The following is an 18327-nucleotide window of genomic DNA, read 5'->3' as shown; positions in this document are numbered from 1 at the left end:
ACCACTTTTACCACTAGGTGGCGAAAAAACCCAAATAGTATCTGTTAACAAAGCTAGTACAAGATCCCAAGTACTTGAACAACTAAAATAGCCACCAGGTGTCATCCAAGAGAGGAAAAAAAAAAAAAAAAAAAAAAGACTATTCTCCCCACTCAAATACAAAAATTCATAGTTTTAAGCACAACCATCTAAGCTCTATCAGAGGTAAATGCCCTGTCCATTAACTGTCTAAATAGTTTGCATATTTATACTCTATATAATTTATACAATGCTCTTGACTCCAAGATACTGCCTTTCAACTAAAACACAGCTAAGTAAAATTTAGTTTCTTTAAAAAAACAACAAAAAAACAGCAAGACCAATGAATGAGCTCAATGTATTGTGACTCATAGTTTCAACCTATCCAAATACACTGCACAAAAGAATCTAAAACGGCTTAGACACAGACAGCCAAGAATATTCCAAAGTGTATTTGGTTATGTATATATACTTCCAGATTCATATTCTTTTTCCCTATATTTCTCTCCTATAAGCAATTTCATTGATTGTAAAAAAATCTAGATAATTATGCTGTTATGTCTTGAATCCCAGGGTGATTTTACGAAAGCACTGCAATTTGTTACCAAAACGTTCACAGTAAAGAGACAGATGTACCTGTCCTTAAGAAAGATGTATAATGAGAATTATTATGTTGAAAATTAAAATTAAAGCTTTACAGAATTAAGCCCTATTTATATAACAAACCATGCTTTTTAAAAAACCATCTTTTGCACTTCACTAACTTCTAACAAAGATTTTTCAACGCTGTTATAAACATTATGTCAGCTAAAACACTATGTCATGCTGCCTTTTATAAGGTGATACTTTTTTAGGCCGAATCCTATTCTTAATCCTCTGGACACAGGAGTTGTAATCATGTCATACCCTGCAAATCTAGCGGTAGGTGGTGTCTCAAAAAAGGACGTTTTCTTCCTTCTAGGAAGTGGTCAAACCTTCTTTTTCCCTCTTGTCATCAGGCAAAAACTTGATTGTTTTTCGTTGCTATCGAATTAAGAGATGGAAGAGAAAGCACAGGAGAAAGCAAAATATACTGATTAAATTATACTTGCTTCTCTTCCTTGCTCCTTATAGTATTCTCTTTTAAGGTCTCGACTTGACCTCGACTGGGCTCATTTCCACCCTGCCTACAAAGCACTGGTTTTAAAAAGAAAAAAACCCAAGCCAAGAATGCTCTTGTCTATGAACATTATCTCTTCTCTGGTTTTTATTACATTTTCTTTTGAAATTCGTTAGATTATGCTCAACAACCAGCCCTTGCCCAACCGGTTTCTCCCCTTCCCCCATCTCTACACACATCACTTTTTCCTCCTCCCATCAGGGCAGTGGGCAAAACACTGCAGTGCCGGGAACGCACGCTTCGGACCGGTCACTCAGCAGTTTATCCTCACTTGGCTTTGCAAACAGTTCCCCACCCAACCTTGTCCCCCAGTTCCCTCCCTCGGCCATTATCTTTCCACTAGACTGTGCTCAGTAAGGGACTCCAGCTAGCACGTCGAGGGTTTACGGTAGCCTGCCTACCAATAGGAGCCTACAATGAAGAGAAGTCAGGTTCAGCCTCCCAGCAGCCCCAGTGTCTTCTTCCCCTGGCTGTACACCTACTGTACCCGCGAGCGAGCCGGGCGCGGGAGGGGGCGCGCAGGGAGGGCCGACAGCAGCCGCGGCGTGCGCATGCGCACTGGGGTTGTTTTTCACAAAGCTGCTCTTAAAGTGAGCTGGCAGCTTCCAGCCGCCCGTCTTTGTAAGGAGACCACTGAGACTAGCAGGATCGCTGAGCAGCAGCCTCTGTGCTGCCCTGACTTTTTAAGAAATCTCAATGAACTATTTGTAAAGAATCACTGATCCTGCCTGCAAGCTCTTTGCACGGCAAAGACATCGATCAGTGTTAAGTGAAGATCACATTTTATATGTGATCTTGACTTTTTTGTCTTACATTATATTTTTTATAGATTTTGTTATAAACATGGTGCTGGGAAAGGTAAAGAGTTTGACAATAAGCTTTGACTGTCTTAATGACAGCAATGTCCCTGTGTATTCTAGTGGGGATACAGTCTCAGGAAGGGTGAATTTAGAAGTTACTGGGGAAATCAGAGTAAAATCTCTTAAAATTCATGCAAGAGGACATGCGAAAGTACGCTGGACCGAATCGAGAAACGCCGGCTCCAATACTGCCTATACACAGAATTACACTGAAGAAGTAGAATATTTCAACCATAAAGACATCTTAATTGGACACGAAAGAGGTAAGTTTTTTACATTATTCAGAAATTATTAGACCTGTTTTCTTTGGCAAAATACCTTTTCAATTTTTCTGAATTAATGTAATCCTACTCCTACCATAACGTATAGCTGTTTGATAAAGGTTGGAAAGGTGGAAGATTTGAATTCTCCTTGACATTCATCGTGTGTTAAGCCGTAATGCATGCAGGCATCTGCAAAGTGACTGCAAACTGCACTTATTCCACTACCTCTATACCCGGCTTGGTCTGTGCCATACACACTTGCAGTCCATTTCCACCTTACGTATAAATTCTGCTTATATCCGATTCAGTAATTTTACTAATATGTTTTAAAATGAATTGCTAAAAGCTGCAGTCCAATATTAGGTTTTTCCTTGTACTCTGCAACCTTAGATCTTAAAAACTAAGCTTCAGTGAAGAAATGGAGTAACATTTTTAAGTGGGTTAATAGGTGTATTTCATTTTTAATATTGACACGCAAAAGACTTCAGAGAATTGATCGTTGTTCTTTGATAATGGGTTTCTGTGGTTTATTTTGACATATGGTATCAACACCCCACGTGTTTTTTCCCTATTCTTTCCAGTTCCTTTAGAAATTTACATCAAGCATTCTCTATTTTAAAGGACAGCACCTATCATTATGATATGTTTAAAATCAGTTTTAGAAGCCATTTAGGGTCAGAAATTTTCTTTTCCAAGCATCATGCCTAACTTTGGAACGTGCATTCAATGAAACCCGTGCCAGTCAAATGGAATTGAAAAGTATTCGGCTCATTGGATTTGATTTTTGGTTAGAAACTTGAGATAAAGGGTTGTCCAAGGGAGAAGGGGTCCTGAGATTTCAAATCTATTGTTTAAATGGTTACATTGTGGAAATATAGCAGACTCTAAGCTTGTTTTTCTAAGTTTCCACCCTTTGTTAGAAGCGGTTCAATCCTGTTTCGGACCAGTTCTGGGGGGTGGTGAGGAGGGGCGCTTGTTCTGCTCTCAGCAGATTGGTTACACGCGTCAGGTGGTGGCGATGACTTAATTCCTAGCCCAAGAAGAATATAATGTTAAAACTGGTTATGTAATTTTGTCCTTCTCCTTTTTAATGCAGTATTTAACTCGAATGTTTGATTTTTCAAAGAGTAGAGCACTTTTTACCTCCATTTTTAATTAAAAAATACACATCCACGAGGAAGTGCTAATTGAACTAAGGCAAGTGTAGAAACGTAGGGTGCTTTGAGTTACAGCATGAATGCATTATTTTTAAAATATTAAGATGAAATCAATCTTTAGTTGGGTTTTCAGTTACACATAGGTAATTTGCATCCTTAAATAATTTTTAGTTAACCTCTCCAAGCAGTGACAGTGATAAGAAATGCAACTGCCTAATGACAGTCCTGGTATTTGTTGAACAGGACACACAAGAGTTTGTATTTGATCCTTCCTGGACTGGCAGCTTTTTATAAGATGAGTGAGAAGAAACAAAGGTTTTTAAGGAGTTGAGGTTTGCAGTGGGGTAAAAGTAGAATAACGACTTATGGGGACAATTTCATTAATTGCGCCACGATTTCATAGTAAAGAACACTATGTGCCCCGCACCCCCACGAGACACCCCTCAACCCCTGCAAGCTTGAACGAGCTTCGCTTGGAATAGTTTCAATGACTTAAAACTGGGACCTCTCAAACTAGCCTGGTAACTGAGACCCCGCCCCAGGCGGCCGGCGATAGGCGGAGCCGGGTTTGTTAGCCTGTTGCTAAGGCGATGCCAGGCTCTGATTGGATTGGGCGCGGGCGGGTGGGGAGAGTGGGCTCGCCGGCTGGGGCGAGGCTTGGAACCGGCGTGCGCCGGTAAAGGTCCCTCCTGAGCTGCGGCCCCCGCCCCTACTCGCATCCCTGCCCGGGCTTCTGGAGGCGCGCGGGGCTCATGTCACATACCGTTCTGTTGCCCCTCACCTGGGCCCGCTTGCAGCCCCGAAAAGAACGACTACAGGTTTCAACAGAGTGGAGAGGAGAAGCTTCCGCCGGCCTTACAGGTGCCGGATGGCCCTGGGCGCAACTTTTTAGCTGACAATCCCATTCACGGGGAAATTGGGTGGGCAGGGTTAGCAGGACCCCATTTTCCACGTTTTCGGGTGGAAGCTGTCAGGCAGTTTCTGTGAACGCTTGTCTTCCTCTTAGCTGAAACAGCGTGTTTCCCGATCTATGCAGTCACCAGACTGGCTACCTTGATATGACCCGAGGGGAGAGAGCGCGCCAAGACTGGCTGGGACGGGGAAGGGAAAGTGACACTATCATTGAAAGCGGGGTGGGGGCTTCGGCGACTATTCCTTGCCCCCTTGTCATTGTTTCTTTGGGGCTGTTGCATCCCGCAACCCCCTTCCCCGCCCCACCAGTTTCCCTCGCCGCAACTGTAAAGGTGTCAGGGTGGCCCGAGCCAGATCGAACCGGTCACCGGCCGGGGCGTGTAAAGCGGAAGCGCCGCAGCGTGCTCGCCCCGCCCCACGCCAGCAGGCTAGGCTGCGCGAGCGCGAGCGCGAGCGCTGTGTGACATATGCCGTACGTATAGCGGGGCGCGCGGGCGGCGGCGGCGCGCGGGCGGGCCGGCTGGGATCTGCTCGCGCCGGTTTAGGCCGGTCCTCTCCTGCTCCGGTCTAGTTCTTGATTGACAGCCCGGCACTTGTTTACCACGGCGCGGCCGCCGCCGCTCGCCTCGATGAGACTGCTGAGCTGGCACAAAAAAGGGAGCGAGACGGGAAGAAAGGGAGAGAGAGACAAACTTTGGGCGCCGTCGGGGGGAGCGATTTTAAATGGCCCCCAGCTCATCAGCGGGCTTTCGGTGCTGAAATCCCGTAGAGGGGATTTGCACGGGGGGAGAAGAAAACACTACTGAGATAGAAGCGAGTCTTGGTGATTTTTTTTTTGAATAAAAGTTTCCACATATAGGCGCTTTTTTCCTTTTCTCCTGTGATGGAAGGGAAGCATCACGGTTTTTGTGTGAATTCATTACTTTGGTGAGGGAAAGTTAAATATGATAATACCCGTTTCTCTTAGTCTCCTGGTTAATAATGATAAAGGTTTCTACACCGAGAAAACTGCTCTAATAGACGTTTATGTAATTAAATTAACCGGTCAGAACGCTTTAGAAAATCATTTTAAGAATCCAGAAAACCCTCCCACATTTCGTTATATTTGTTTTGGAGATAACCTATTTGAGCAAAAGAAATTGGTTGTAAAATAAAGTCATTCCGTTTTTTCTAGCAATGGGAAACAAACCTAGTCTTCATTTTTCAAGGATGTGTGACAGTTTCCCATTAAGCAGGCACCTTTCAAATCTAAGGTATATTTTATATATATGCGAATTTTTAGCTGTTGCTAGGATAGACTGAGGTCATAATTTTAGGTTCAATAAGAATTTTTATTTTTAGCTATGAAACTGACATTAAAATCACTGTTCCTTTTTTTTTTTTTAACTCCAACATCTATTTGACAGAGTTTTCTAATGGTTTTAGGGCTTTAACATTCACATCTTCCGTATCAAAACTGACATATTTTAAAAGGCTTACATGAACAGTTTTCATTTTATATATAGTCTTAATAGGATAAATTTAAGTAAGTGGATGAAGAGAAAGGTAACATCTTAGTATGAGATTTGAAATCTGAATCTTTTGTTGAGCCTGTATTGTCACACATAGATGCTTTGCAGTTTAGGTTGTTTTCCATTGAAAAACCAACTATGGGGTATAAGTATTAATTATCCCCATTCTACAGATGAAGCAACTGAAGACAGGACTTTTATTTTACCCAGAGGAAGTGATGAAGTTGGAATTAGAACTCAGATCTCTCACACTCTAAAGTTTGTGGCCTTAATTACTATGTGAGCATCTTTAAAGTTCTGCCACCAGGAAGAGAGTGTAAAGGTTTATTAACAAGTTTTTTGTTTTCTTTTTCTGTTTGTTTTAGATGATGATAATTCCGAAGAAGGCTTCAACACTATTCATTCAGGAAGGCATGAATATGCATTCAGCTTCGAGCTTCCACAGACGTAAGTATTTTGTGACACGCATTTTTCATAAACATCCATTCTTTTAAAATGAAACGTACTAAATTTAAATATTTTTAGTTTAAAAAAAAAACCCTTTTCATTACTGAAACTTGCTAGAGGAAAACATATACTCAAAAAAGAAGCTATTTTTTTAATCTAGAGTGGCAATATTATAGAAAGCAAAGCTCAATTCTTAGTATTCTATCTCAAGTTTTATATGGTTTTTAAAACTTGAATAGTATTTCATTTAAAGTGAGTGAATTGGAAGGTGCCAGTGAAATAGTAAGCACTTAATACTTAGTTTATCATCAGCATTAGCAGAAAAGGTAGAACATAACAAGTCTCTCATTTAGTAGTTTATAAAAATTCAGTGATCCATTTTTTCTACTGATGCTGCCCAACAGCAGTAAGCTAAGAAAGTCAAAATAATTAAGAATATCCTAACTTCAGAAGTGATGTGTTTTTTTCTGATAGAATTCATTAGCTTCTGTGCAAAGAGCTATTGAGAAGGTCACTTGAGATATTATGACCTGGACTTAAAAGGAAACATCCATCAGAGATACCTTAATCTAAGGCTTGGAATCTAGTATGAAAGGAAGAAAGAAAGTAGTATATTCTTAATGTAATAATAAATCATTGGAGGAAATTATACAAAGAGTAATTTTTGAAATAATGCCTTAACAGATATTAAAACATGCGAAGTGGCACTTGTACTGTTTGTTCTGAAAGGTAAACTTGGCATTACATAAGAACTTCAAGTGCCAAAGGTACATAATTCTGTATTTTTTTAAATTCTAGTACTTGTTATATATGGATAGAGTTCATAAAGGGTATTTTTCAGAGTATCCTGTGTATCATTGCTTAAGAACATGATTTTTAATATAATGCCCTAATTACTTTCTGAGAGAAATATTTTAAGTCTCAGTACAATAGGACTAATACATTTGGGCCTGAATGTTTTCAAAGGATGGAAGTAACTTAATATATTTTTTAAAAATTCTATCTATAAACCAAAGTCATTTAAAATAAACTCTAGAAGACTAGCATAGATCCTGCGTTTTATTTCTCTGCTATACAAGTTAATACAGAAGTCTAAAATACAAAACAAAAAGTAAAACACCACTACTCCTCATAAAAAGCTAGCACTCTACCTTGTAAATAAATGAACCTTGTGCATTTTTCTAATGAAATTATGAAAAAGAGACTAAATTCACTAAAATAAAATCTTCCACAAGTAATAAAATCTGGGAGAGTTGAAAAAGAATTCTGATTCTCTTGATACAGGTCAACAGAAAAGATTCTTTTCCTTTTTAAGTCTATAGTATAGTTAGAAAGCATGGCCAAAAAGAGTTAGAACATAAGTAAACTGGGAAATGTAGAAGTCTTTTTTTAGAGTTTCAGTGGATTTAATGAAATGTGAAAAACTTTTGAAACTATAACGACTATTCCAGGCCTTTTCTAAATCTTAATTAGTTACTATAATAAGAGATAATAATAATTCTTAGTTAATGAAAAATGGAGTGCCGTAGGGAGTCGTTTGGTCTGATTGTTTAACCAGTGTCCAGAATATCTCAATAGAAATAGTTAAACCATTCTTAACTTTATTTTTAAACTAAAGTCTTGACCTTTTCAAGAATTGTTCATTTCCAGACTTTCGTAATTTTGCCACCAGCATTAAAAGTAGCCTCTTCTTAGTTTAAAGAGATTGTATTCTTCTGGCTTTTTTAACCAAATTTCTGTAATATTTAACAACTATGTATTATTATTTGGAAACAGAAGGTTTTTTCCCCAATGACTTATCCCTTTGGAAATATAAATTATGCCTTTGATAACTCATTGATGTATAAACATATAATATATTAACACTTCTATGCTGAGCTACTGTATAATTATTAAAAAGAGGTGTAAGATTAATATATTGACCTTTATATTCTGCACAGACCACTTGCTACCTCATTCGAAGGCCGACATGGCAGTGTGCGCTATTGGGTGAAAGCCGAATTGCACAGGCCTTGGCTTCTACCAGTAAAATTAAAGAAGGAATTTACAGTCTTTGAGCATATAGATATCAACACTCCTTCATTACTGGTAAGAATTAACTGAATTCTTCATTTTTTGTTTTTGGCATATAAATACTAAAGAATAATCACCTAAACTACATACACATTCTTTATAATTTTTAAATAGTAACTTCATTTTTGAATTACATAAATACCATTTTCAAAAAAAAATAGTTAAGAGCACACAAATTAATGCAGAATATGCTCACATTTTCTGATACTGTAATAACTTTAAGTAAATTTTTAAAGTAAGACCAGTATTTGGTATGAAATATCTTCCTCAGAAGGTAACAGCAATAACAAAAGAGTAGATCTGTTCCCTAAATAACTTTAGTGGAAAAGGAACAGTAGTATCAATTATTATTATAACAATATCACTTAACTTGAAAATATCATAATCTAAAATTTGTACTGCATTGCATTATTCCAATATAGGGATAGTTGTCTAATGATGGGGAGATTATTATTTTCATGAAAAAACTTAAATTCTGTTTTAAAGGAAATCTTTTTTAATTGTATTTTTTCATAAGATTCAAATTTGACTTCAAAAACTTTACTTGGTTTAAACAAATAATAACATCTTTAAGCAAGTAAAATTAATCTTAAAAATGAGCAGTTTTCTTTTTTTACTTATTGAGTTTTACATTCTCAGAGAAAGATGTTATCATTTGGGATTATAACCAAGTTGCTTTCCAAACTGCCTTTATTTTTTTTAATTTTTTTTTTTTAAGGCAGTTTAAATGGAATGTGGAAAGGGTTTTTTTTTTTTCTGTTTGTTTTTTTGGTTGGTTTTTAATTACTGTGTATGTAAATAACCTGGGCTAAAACTATGTTTATGAAATATGGTGCTAAACCCTGCACCCTTTTTTCTTTAATTGAATGGAAACTTGTATAAAGACAAAAATACTAATATAAATCAGAAGCCATTGGTTAGTGGAAAAGTATATTTGGATACTGAAAGAAAAAACCAACACTACTTTTAATGTTAAATTCTTCAAGAATTTAAGATTGTATTTTAAAGCATTCTATTACTGTCTCAATTCATACATTGATCTTTTTCTGTAAATTTATTTCTTACAGTCACCCCAAGCAGGCACAAAAGAAAAGACTCTCTGTTGCTGGTTCTGTACCTCAGGCCCAATATCCTTAAGTGCCAAAATTGAAAGGAAGGGCTATACGCCAGGTATGTATGAGGTGGATTCCCACAAAAAACGATCTTTCTTCACTTAACTCTTGTGTATGAATTTACATTATTTCTACTAAATGCAAACATGATACAGTATTCTTTGGTAAAATATCATAAATTGTGCTTATTCAGTTTCCTTTTATAAATTGGAATGTAGTCTTCTTTTTTAAATTGCTACTGTAAATGTGTAATTTATTTTTATAAGTTACTTGCCACTCTTAGGATAAGCTTTTTATCCATGTAGTTCACTGAACTTTCAGACTTTAGCCTGAGAGTCTACATTTGTTTTGCGGTTGGTTGGTTGGTTGGTTGGTTTTTAACAGTAGATAATATTTTTTTTTCCTGTAGGTGAATCAATTCAGATATTTGCTGAGATTGAGAACTGCTCCTCCCGAATGGTGGTGCCAAAGGCAGCCATTTACCAAACACAGGCCTTCTATGCCAAAGGGAAAATGAAGGAAGTCAAACAGCTCGTGGCTAACTTGCGTGGGGAATCCTTATCATCTGGAAAGACAGAGACGTGGAATGGCAAGTTGCTGAAAATTCCACCAGTTTCTCCCTCTATCCTCGACTGTAGTATAATCCGTGTGGAATATTCACTAATGGTATGTATAGATTTAAGGGTTTGGGGTGGTGTTTTTTGAGGTTTTAAAGTCGTAAGGGTATCATTTTGTCTTATCCAGGATTTGATTTTTTTTATTCCATGTGTGATATATATAATTATATGCAATTCTTTATATGGTTTGGAATATAATTACTAATTTTACCTGAGGTAAATGTACACGATGGAGAAACTTTTCAAGTATATCATAGGTATATAAGTTAAAAAATGAAGTAAATGAGAGCCTCAAATAACATTAGATTGGGTTATTCATTTTTTTAAAGGAAATAGTACTTGGCATTCTAAACCTAACATCTCCTTTCATTGTTTAGGTATATGTGGATATTCCTGGAGCTATGGATTTATTTCTTAATTTGCCACTTGTCATTGGTACCATTCCTCTACATCCGTTTGGTAGCAGAACCTCAAGTGTAAGCAGTCAGTGTAGCATGAATATGAACTGGCTTGGTTTATCCCTACCTGAAAGACCTGAAGGTAATAATTTGATAATGCATATCTAAGCTTAATCTATTATTTTCAAGAACATAATTTTGCTTCTGATATTTTATGATTAAAGTTTGTCTATACTTGAAGAGAGTAGATGTGCCCCTAATGTTAGGTTTAAAACATATATCCCCCTAGTTTTGATCACAAGACAAATTATTATTATGTTACCTTGACATTCCTTTTTAATACCTTCTATTCTGTGTATTTTGACATGCATAAGAACGTGCTGTTCGAATTGCGTGTATCTTTTTCCTTCAGCACCACCCAGCTATGCAGAAGTGGTAACAGAGGAACAAAGGCGGAATAATCTTGCACCAGTGAGTGCTTGTGATGACTTTGAGAGAGCGCTTCAGGGACCACTGTTTGCATATATTCAGGAGTTTCGTTTCTTGCCTCCACCTCTTTATTCAGAGGTAAGCATCAAACCCTCAAGTACAAAATGGGCTGTGACTCTCTTAGTAAACAGTATTGCAGACTTTTTAAAAACACAGTTAGGTTTTGATTATCATGATAAGAGAAAAACAAATAATTTTGAACAACAGATTAAAAGTTTGATCATAAGGTTGTCACTATTTACTAAGTTTGACCCAGAGGTAGGACTGGTCTCTTATATTATTGGGGAAATAAAGATAATGATCTAACCTCATACTTCCAAAATGCCAGTTAAAGGAATAATTCATCTTTTAAAGCATCTATAGAGCTGGCATTTTACAGTCATTGATTAAATAGCTAGAATTTATCTTATTCATCATCCTTTTCCAATTTAATTTTCATATTTTAACATTCTCAGTCATAAGGGAAAATAACATTTGTAATAACATCTTAAACAGCATTCCTGTACTCTTAGATTGTTTTTATTCATCTCAAGTAACTAAGCACTTACATGAATAAAATATGGCCCTTGGGAGAAGCGTACAGACTGGTGAGAAAAACAAACTTAGAAGCAAAATATTACATAACAATGTAATAGTAATGCACAGTTCATTTGAGGAGCAGCTTGCTGGGTCTTGAGAATCAGGAGGGGCTTCCCTAAGAAGGTGATTGTTAAACTAATTCTTGAAGAGTAAGTATTCTCAAAATGTAGAATGTTCCAGACAGGAAGAAAAATAGGTGCAAAGGAAAGGAGGTAGGGCGCAATCCAGCAATGTCAGGATACTTCAGAATATATATATACATAATAACACATTGTAGGGACCTTAGAGTTGGCCTTGATACCAATTTAATACCAAATGATTTTGTAAATCACTAGCATCAGCTTTTTCTTTTTGGTTGCTGTAGTTGAGACAGCTATTTAACAGTGAAATGTTACTCCCAAGAAAGACATAAAAGGATTGTTTCACTCTTCAACGAATTGCTTTTTTTTTTTTTTCCCCCTTAATACCATGACTAGAAGAGTCAATTTTCCTTTGGATGTGATTAATATGAAATCCACTTTATTCATTGATTATAGGATGTTGAGAATCTGTTTTGTTCTCTGCAGATTCTTGATTGGACATAATTTTTTCTATCCCACTATTTCAATTCATAAAATTATTAGATGCTAAAAATGTCCTCCCACTTTTTAGAAACATTGTCACTACATTTTTATTCTGACATATCTGTCTTGCTTATTAAGTCCCTCATTTGTGATTTGATCTGACAGGCATTTTAAAAGAATGGCAATCTAAGTATCCACTTTTAAGCAATTTGTCATAAAATCTACCTCCTTCTTTTAAAATGAACTAAAGATAATTAAGAGAATTCATAACTTTTTAAACCCTAAATTGGTTCAGGGTGTGATTTAATTATTTAACATCTAGCCACATAGAGGGGGGAAAGTATTGTAAATGGGTCTTGTCCAAAAGATCTTTCAGTAAAAGAAATGTATTAAACCCAACAATTTGCCTTCCTGTGCCCATTCTCTTTGTACCTGAGAAGCAACTGAAATATGTTCACTTTTATTAAGTGTATGTGCATATGAAAGTCACTACAGAAAGAGGCAAGGTGGGAAGCCTCTAGAGCATTTTGGGTTCACCATTCCTATTTCTTGATACACACTGTATTCCTAGGCCCTCCCTAGGCCTTTACACCCATGAGTTATTACCTCACGTAAGCACCAAGAACTTTGTTTACACAACTACATTCTTCCCACTCGGGAAAAGATGAGTTGACTTTTCTGTAACAGGATGAAATGGATACTTTACAGAAGAAAATCATTGCTATGAAAATGTTGGCCAATTGTGTATTTGAGTCTTAAGTGTGACTAAGTGCTGAGTAAAATTCCATTCTCTGATAGAACGTTACCTTTAGCTTTTATCAAATAAAACTATTCCGGCATACCTTTCTAAATTTGTTAATCTAGTAATTGAATAGCAAGTACTTTATAGATGATACTAATACCCTTTCTTCCCCATACAAACTCTGTATGTTCTTTCCGATTACATTTCTCAACCAGTACTCAAAACATTACCCTATTTGCTGCATTCTTACTAAACCTTATCAATTAACTTTGGTTTTGGGGTTTTTTTCTCTTTTCTTTCTAGATTGATCCAAATCCTGATCAGTCAGCAGATGATAGACCATCCTGCCCGTCTCGTTGAAGGAATACTTGATTAAATCAAGTTGATGTGGGTTCCGAACTGTATCTCTTCCCTTCCCGGCTGAGGACAGAGAAGTATATAGGAGACACGTTTTCAGAGGAAGTGGAATTGCTTTTGCCCAGAAAAATGGCGAATACATGAAACAACCAGTGATCATGCTTTAGAAGCCTACAGCAACATTCTGGGACTGCTCCAACATGCTTGAAGATCTAAGCTTTTCTCCTTTAAAACTGGCACATACTAAGAGCAGTCTTCTTAGCCTATGGTCATACGTGTCAAGACACCACGTTGTAAAGAGGGATGATTTCCTTCTTTTGATTTGAAAATTTGCACATGCTCAATGCTTACATTGTGCGGTTCCATGTCACTACAGCTTTTTTTTTCCATTTATGCCAGACTCTTGATACTCTTAAAACTTGTTTGCAGTGAGCACAACAAGGAACAAAAGAAAGCTTTGAAAAAAACTTTAACATGAAAAAAACGCACTGACATTTTTTTTTTTTTTAATTTAATATAGCCTGGACTTTACCTGCGTATGCACATGCTCAGAATTGTCCTACTAGGCTGACCATGTATCACCTCTTCAGCTTGGATCCTATTGTGGATTTATTTACAAACATCAAATGCCTTCAAGCCAATCCTTCTTGCTGTATGTTTTGCAGCCTACTGTAGTAGATACGCAACAGATATGTGGGAAAAGAGATAGGAGGAGGAAGCTAATAAGAGACTTTGTCAAGATTGTATACCTTCTTGGTTTCTTTTAAGAGTTTGTTGCCTTTCTACTATTACAGCAAAGCAGCATTTTGTTACTGACTGCCTAAAATCACTTAATCTCAGGTGAACGCATCACTTGCCAAACTGTTGGAATGCTATTTGTGTTTTGTTGCACTGTTGAGTTTTTTTGTTTGTTTGGTTGGCTTTTTGGAGAGGGAAATTTGGAGAAGGGACATACACAAAAGTGATAACCCACCCGCATTGCCTTTTTATCATTACATATGAGAAGAAACTAGCAGAGCTAAGAATGGAGTAAAGAGAGGCAGTATGGCAGGCACCAGCAAAGAGTTAAGGGCTGTTGCTCTTAAAAATTATTGTTATTTTTTATTATTATTTTAAAAGTATGGAAGTTTTCCAGTCACTGGAAAGGAGGAGAAAGTGCATTTATTTTTATACAGAGTTACTTAATTACCTCCAAAACACATATGTTGGAAATCGTTTTTGCTGGTGCAGAGTATTTTCATGAGCAGGAATATATATGTTCAGATTATGATCAGAGAGCTCAATTTATACATTTCCTATCCTGCTCAAGCTTGACAGAGCTTGAAAACCCAAGTTTATTCTAAAAGTGTGTAACTTCAAAATTACAAATACTAGAATATGTGCTGGAATAATAACTTTTATATTTTTGTGGTTCTTTTAATGAAAGTATTTTCTTCCATTACCTAAAGAAGATTTTGCTAAGCATAAGAAATCATTCACTTTGAGTATATATAGTTATGAAGAACGATCACATCAGTAAATTATAGCTTATATTAAAGATAATTTACAGTTGGCTCATAAATATACCAGCATTCATGAAGACACTTAAAACTGCATTTTCCAAGGAACCAAGTTGTACTGATTGTCTTATTTTAGAAGGAATTCAGCTCTGATGTATCTTAATGAAAATCAGCATCTCTGGTGTTGCAACATATGCGTGAAATGGGTCTTACATCTATCCTGCCATTTAATCCCACAGTTAATAAAGTGGCTGAAAATGATAGTAACTCTGGCTTGGTGCTTGACCTGGTTAAATACTGTCTTAAAGCTTCATACAAAACAAATAGGCTTTTCCATAAGTGGCCTTTAAGAAAACATGGAAGACAATTCATGTTTGAAAAATGCTGACAGGGTGAAGAAAGCCCATGTAAAAATGAATCGCGTTTTAAGTGATTCAGTTAAAGGGTTTGGGCTCCCGTAGCAAACTAATACTAGATAATAAGGAAATGGGGGTGAAATATTTTTTTATTGTTGTTAAATCATTTTGTGAATGTCCCCCTCAAAAGAAGCTAATGGAATATTTGGCATAAAGGGCATTTGGTGGTTTTATTTTTGTTGGGGCGGGGGGCGGGGGGATTGTCAGAAAATCCCTTTTCTTTTCTCTTCTTATGTCTAACTGACTAGGGAACAATTATTGATATGCATAGCATTGGAATACTTATCACCATATACTCTTATAAATAACACATGAGGAAAGAATGACCAATATTCTGATAATTGGCACTGGGTCACAAAATGTGATAAAATTTTAAATATATAAAACTTTATCAAATAAAGTTTTATTTTCCCCATTAAAGTATTCCTTTACTTTCTTACTTAGAGGCATTACTCCTTTCTAAATATTGGTCAATTCTTGATACAAGATGTGAGGTTCACAGGTGTATTCCAGTATTCAAGATAGATTCCTGATTTTTCAATTAGGAAAAGTAAAATCCAAAATGTTAGCAAAACGAAGTGCAATATTAAATGTTTGCTTTATAGATTATATTCTGTGGCTGTTCGTAATTTCTCTCTTTTTTTCTTTTTTATTTGGTGCTGAATATGTCCTTGTAGGCTGTTTTAAGAAAACAATATGTGGGAAATGATTTAATTTTTCCTATTGCTCTTCCTTGTGGAAAATAAAAGTGTTTTCGGTTTTTTTCCTTTTTGTAAACTTGTTTGGAGATTTATTTGAATCTTGATCATATCAGTAACTCATCATACATGCAGACACAATTAAGACTGCAATTAGGGAGTTCCCTGGTAGTCTAGTGGTTAGGATTCAGTGCTTTCACTGCCATGGCCTGTGTTCAATTCCTGGTCAGGGAACTGAGATCCCGCAAGCCACACAGCATTACCAAAAATTTTTAAAAAATAAAATGAAGACTACAATTAAACTCTTATTTTAAGCCATTCTGGGTAAGAATTGTTTCTAGCTCTCTGCTAAAGAAAATTACTGAAGGCTTAAAGGAATTTTTAGTACAAATTATCGTTTTACTTAATGATTCATTAAGCTATGGATTTTTTTAATAAAATTTAAAAGTTAGAAAAAAATAAAGTTAGATATATAAATTTCCATCTTATATATGAACCAAACTTAACCAGGTATAGTTTCAGGTACTAATTCCTTCTCTCTGTGATGTGTCCAAGTTTCTAGTATTTTAAGAGCACATAAATTAAAAAATTGTATTAATCTAATCTTAAAACAATTTTTCTAAATTTTAAAACGTCCTTTTTCTCAAAGAATGTCTGAATTTTATAGTGATTTGTAACATTAAGAAGTACATTTGGGGCTTCCCTGGTGGCGCAGTGGTTGAGAATCTGCCTGCCAATGCAGGGGACACGGGTTCGAGCCCTGGTCTGGGAAGATCCCACATGCCGTGGAGCAACTAAGCCCGTGTGCCACAACTACTGAGCCTGCGCGTCTGGAGCCTGTGCTCCGCAACAAGAGAGGCCGCGATAGTGAGAGGCCCGCGCACCGCGATGAAGAGTGGCCCCCGCTTGCCACAACTAGAGAAAGCCCTCACACAGAAACCAAGACCCAACACAGCCAAAAAAATAAATTAAAAAAAAAAAAAAAACCAAAACATGCTCCATCTCTAAAAAAAAAGTACATTTGGAATCACATTTAGAAGTTCTCTTCTTTCAGTGTTTATACATTCACGGATGAGCTATCAAGTTGTATATGCGCCTTAGTATATGATTCTCCAGTCTTAAATGTATACACACGTGGAAAAAAGTGTTACAAAGACATTTAGAGACAGACATTTATATTGTATTTTATAGAAATACTATACTATCAACCTTGTTAACAGCAATCTACATAATAATACGATAAGAAAAGAAAAATGACTAGAAGAAGAGGAATCAGCATGAGAAGGGGAGACCTAGGTTCTGGGTTCTATGGCTTTAGATGTAGCCTTGAACAAGACGTGTGAATTTTGATTTCTTCATCTGCAAAGTGGAAAAGTAGCTATCCAAAGTCCTTTTCGTGACTGCAGATATGAGGTTATAATACATATTTAGGTAAAGAAAGAATGCTCTATGTCAATTATTAAAACGTTGGAAATTAACCATGCTGCTTCTAAATTTGCATTTGAATACTTTTAGACAGTTAAGTACATGTCTCAAATTATATAAAAGACAGTTATCTGGGTCTAATTTTTGCGTTACATCACCTATACTCATCAAACTCCCTTTGTCATTAATTATAATTTATTGAATGGCCAACATTGGTATATTTATCAGGACTTTTGAGTGTAACAGAGGGAGAAACTCAAGCTAGCTTAAGTAAAATGTATTAAATAGCAATTCCAGGGATGAACTATATTAAGCACATTTGGATCCAGAAATCCAAATAATCCTCTGGGGACACACTCATCTCTCATCTCCATTCACTTACCCTTTTTCATATCAGCATTATTTTTTCCTATCAGCCTATTCTTTCATGTTAGATGGGTCAGGAAAGATGACCTCAGCTTTTATAGCTCACAGAAGAAATACTATCTCAGCCCCCAAATCACTTGTTACGGAAAATCCTGGTTGGCCAGTACCTGGGTCATGTTTCATGCTACCTAGAATGGATTTCCCAATAAAAAGAGTTCTCTTTCCAGAAGAAGGGAGAAAAGAGATCACTATATTCTTACTATTCCAAGTGTTGTCCAAACCAGCAACAATGGCATCACCTGAGAGCTCATTAGAAGAGGAAAATATCAAGATCTATCACAGAATATTGACCCAAAACACCTGTTTACATGATTCCCAGGTGATTTGTACAATAAGTACAGCAAAGTTTGAGAAACTGCAGCACACCAAACAAACGTATGAGATGAAAACAATAGGCAACTTTGTTTTCATGAATCCCAAGGTGTAACAGAGCTGAGGATTTGGGCCACTTAATACGTGAAAAATAACCATGCCATTTAAAATCCCAAGGCATATTTACGGCTTGATATTTTTGAGATAGAACTTTGTAACTACTGAGATGGTGGCAATTTTTTTTTCTTTATTTTTTTAAATTTATTTATTTTTGGCTGCATTGGGTCTTCGTTG

At 36.5% G+C, this 18327-nt stretch overlaps 1 protein-coding gene across 3 annotated transcripts; it reads left to right on the top strand.

Annotated features, from left to right (window-relative positions):
• The first annotated feature begins 1808 nt into the window (after positions 1-1808).
• On the top strand, positions 1809-15949 carry ARRDC3 (arrestin domain containing 3). Of its 3 annotated transcripts, XM_007197430.3 has the most exons (8): positions 1809-2300; positions 6246-6327; positions 8268-8415; positions 9468-9570; positions 9922-10178; positions 10507-10669; positions 10940-11094; positions 13204-15949. In XM_007197430.3, the coding sequence occupies exons 1-8, from the start codon at positions 2021-2023 to the stop codon at positions 13258-13260; spliced, it is 1245 nt and encodes a 414-aa protein (XP_007197492.1). In that variant the 5' UTR covers positions 1809-2020; the 3' UTR covers positions 13261-15949. The 3 variants fall into 3 exon arrangements, with proteins under 3 accessions (XP_007197492.1, XP_007197493.1, XP_028018468.1); XM_007197431.3 differs by lacking the exon at positions 13204-15949 and having other exon boundaries at positions 10902-11088; XM_028162667.2 differs by lacking the exons at positions 1809-2300; positions 8268-8415.
• The last annotated feature ends 2378 nt before the right edge of the window (positions 15950-18327 follow it).

This window comes from Balaenoptera acutorostrata, chromosome 2 (genome assembly GCF_949987535.1).
Source record: "Balaenoptera acutorostrata chromosome 2, mBalAcu1.1, whole genome shotgun sequence".
Classification (NCBI taxonomy): Eukaryota; Metazoa; Chordata; class Mammalia; order Artiodactyla; family Balaenopteridae; genus Balaenoptera; species Balaenoptera acutorostrata.
Note: the sequence above shows the minus strand (reverse complement) of the source record. Positions and strands in the feature narration are given on the sequence as shown.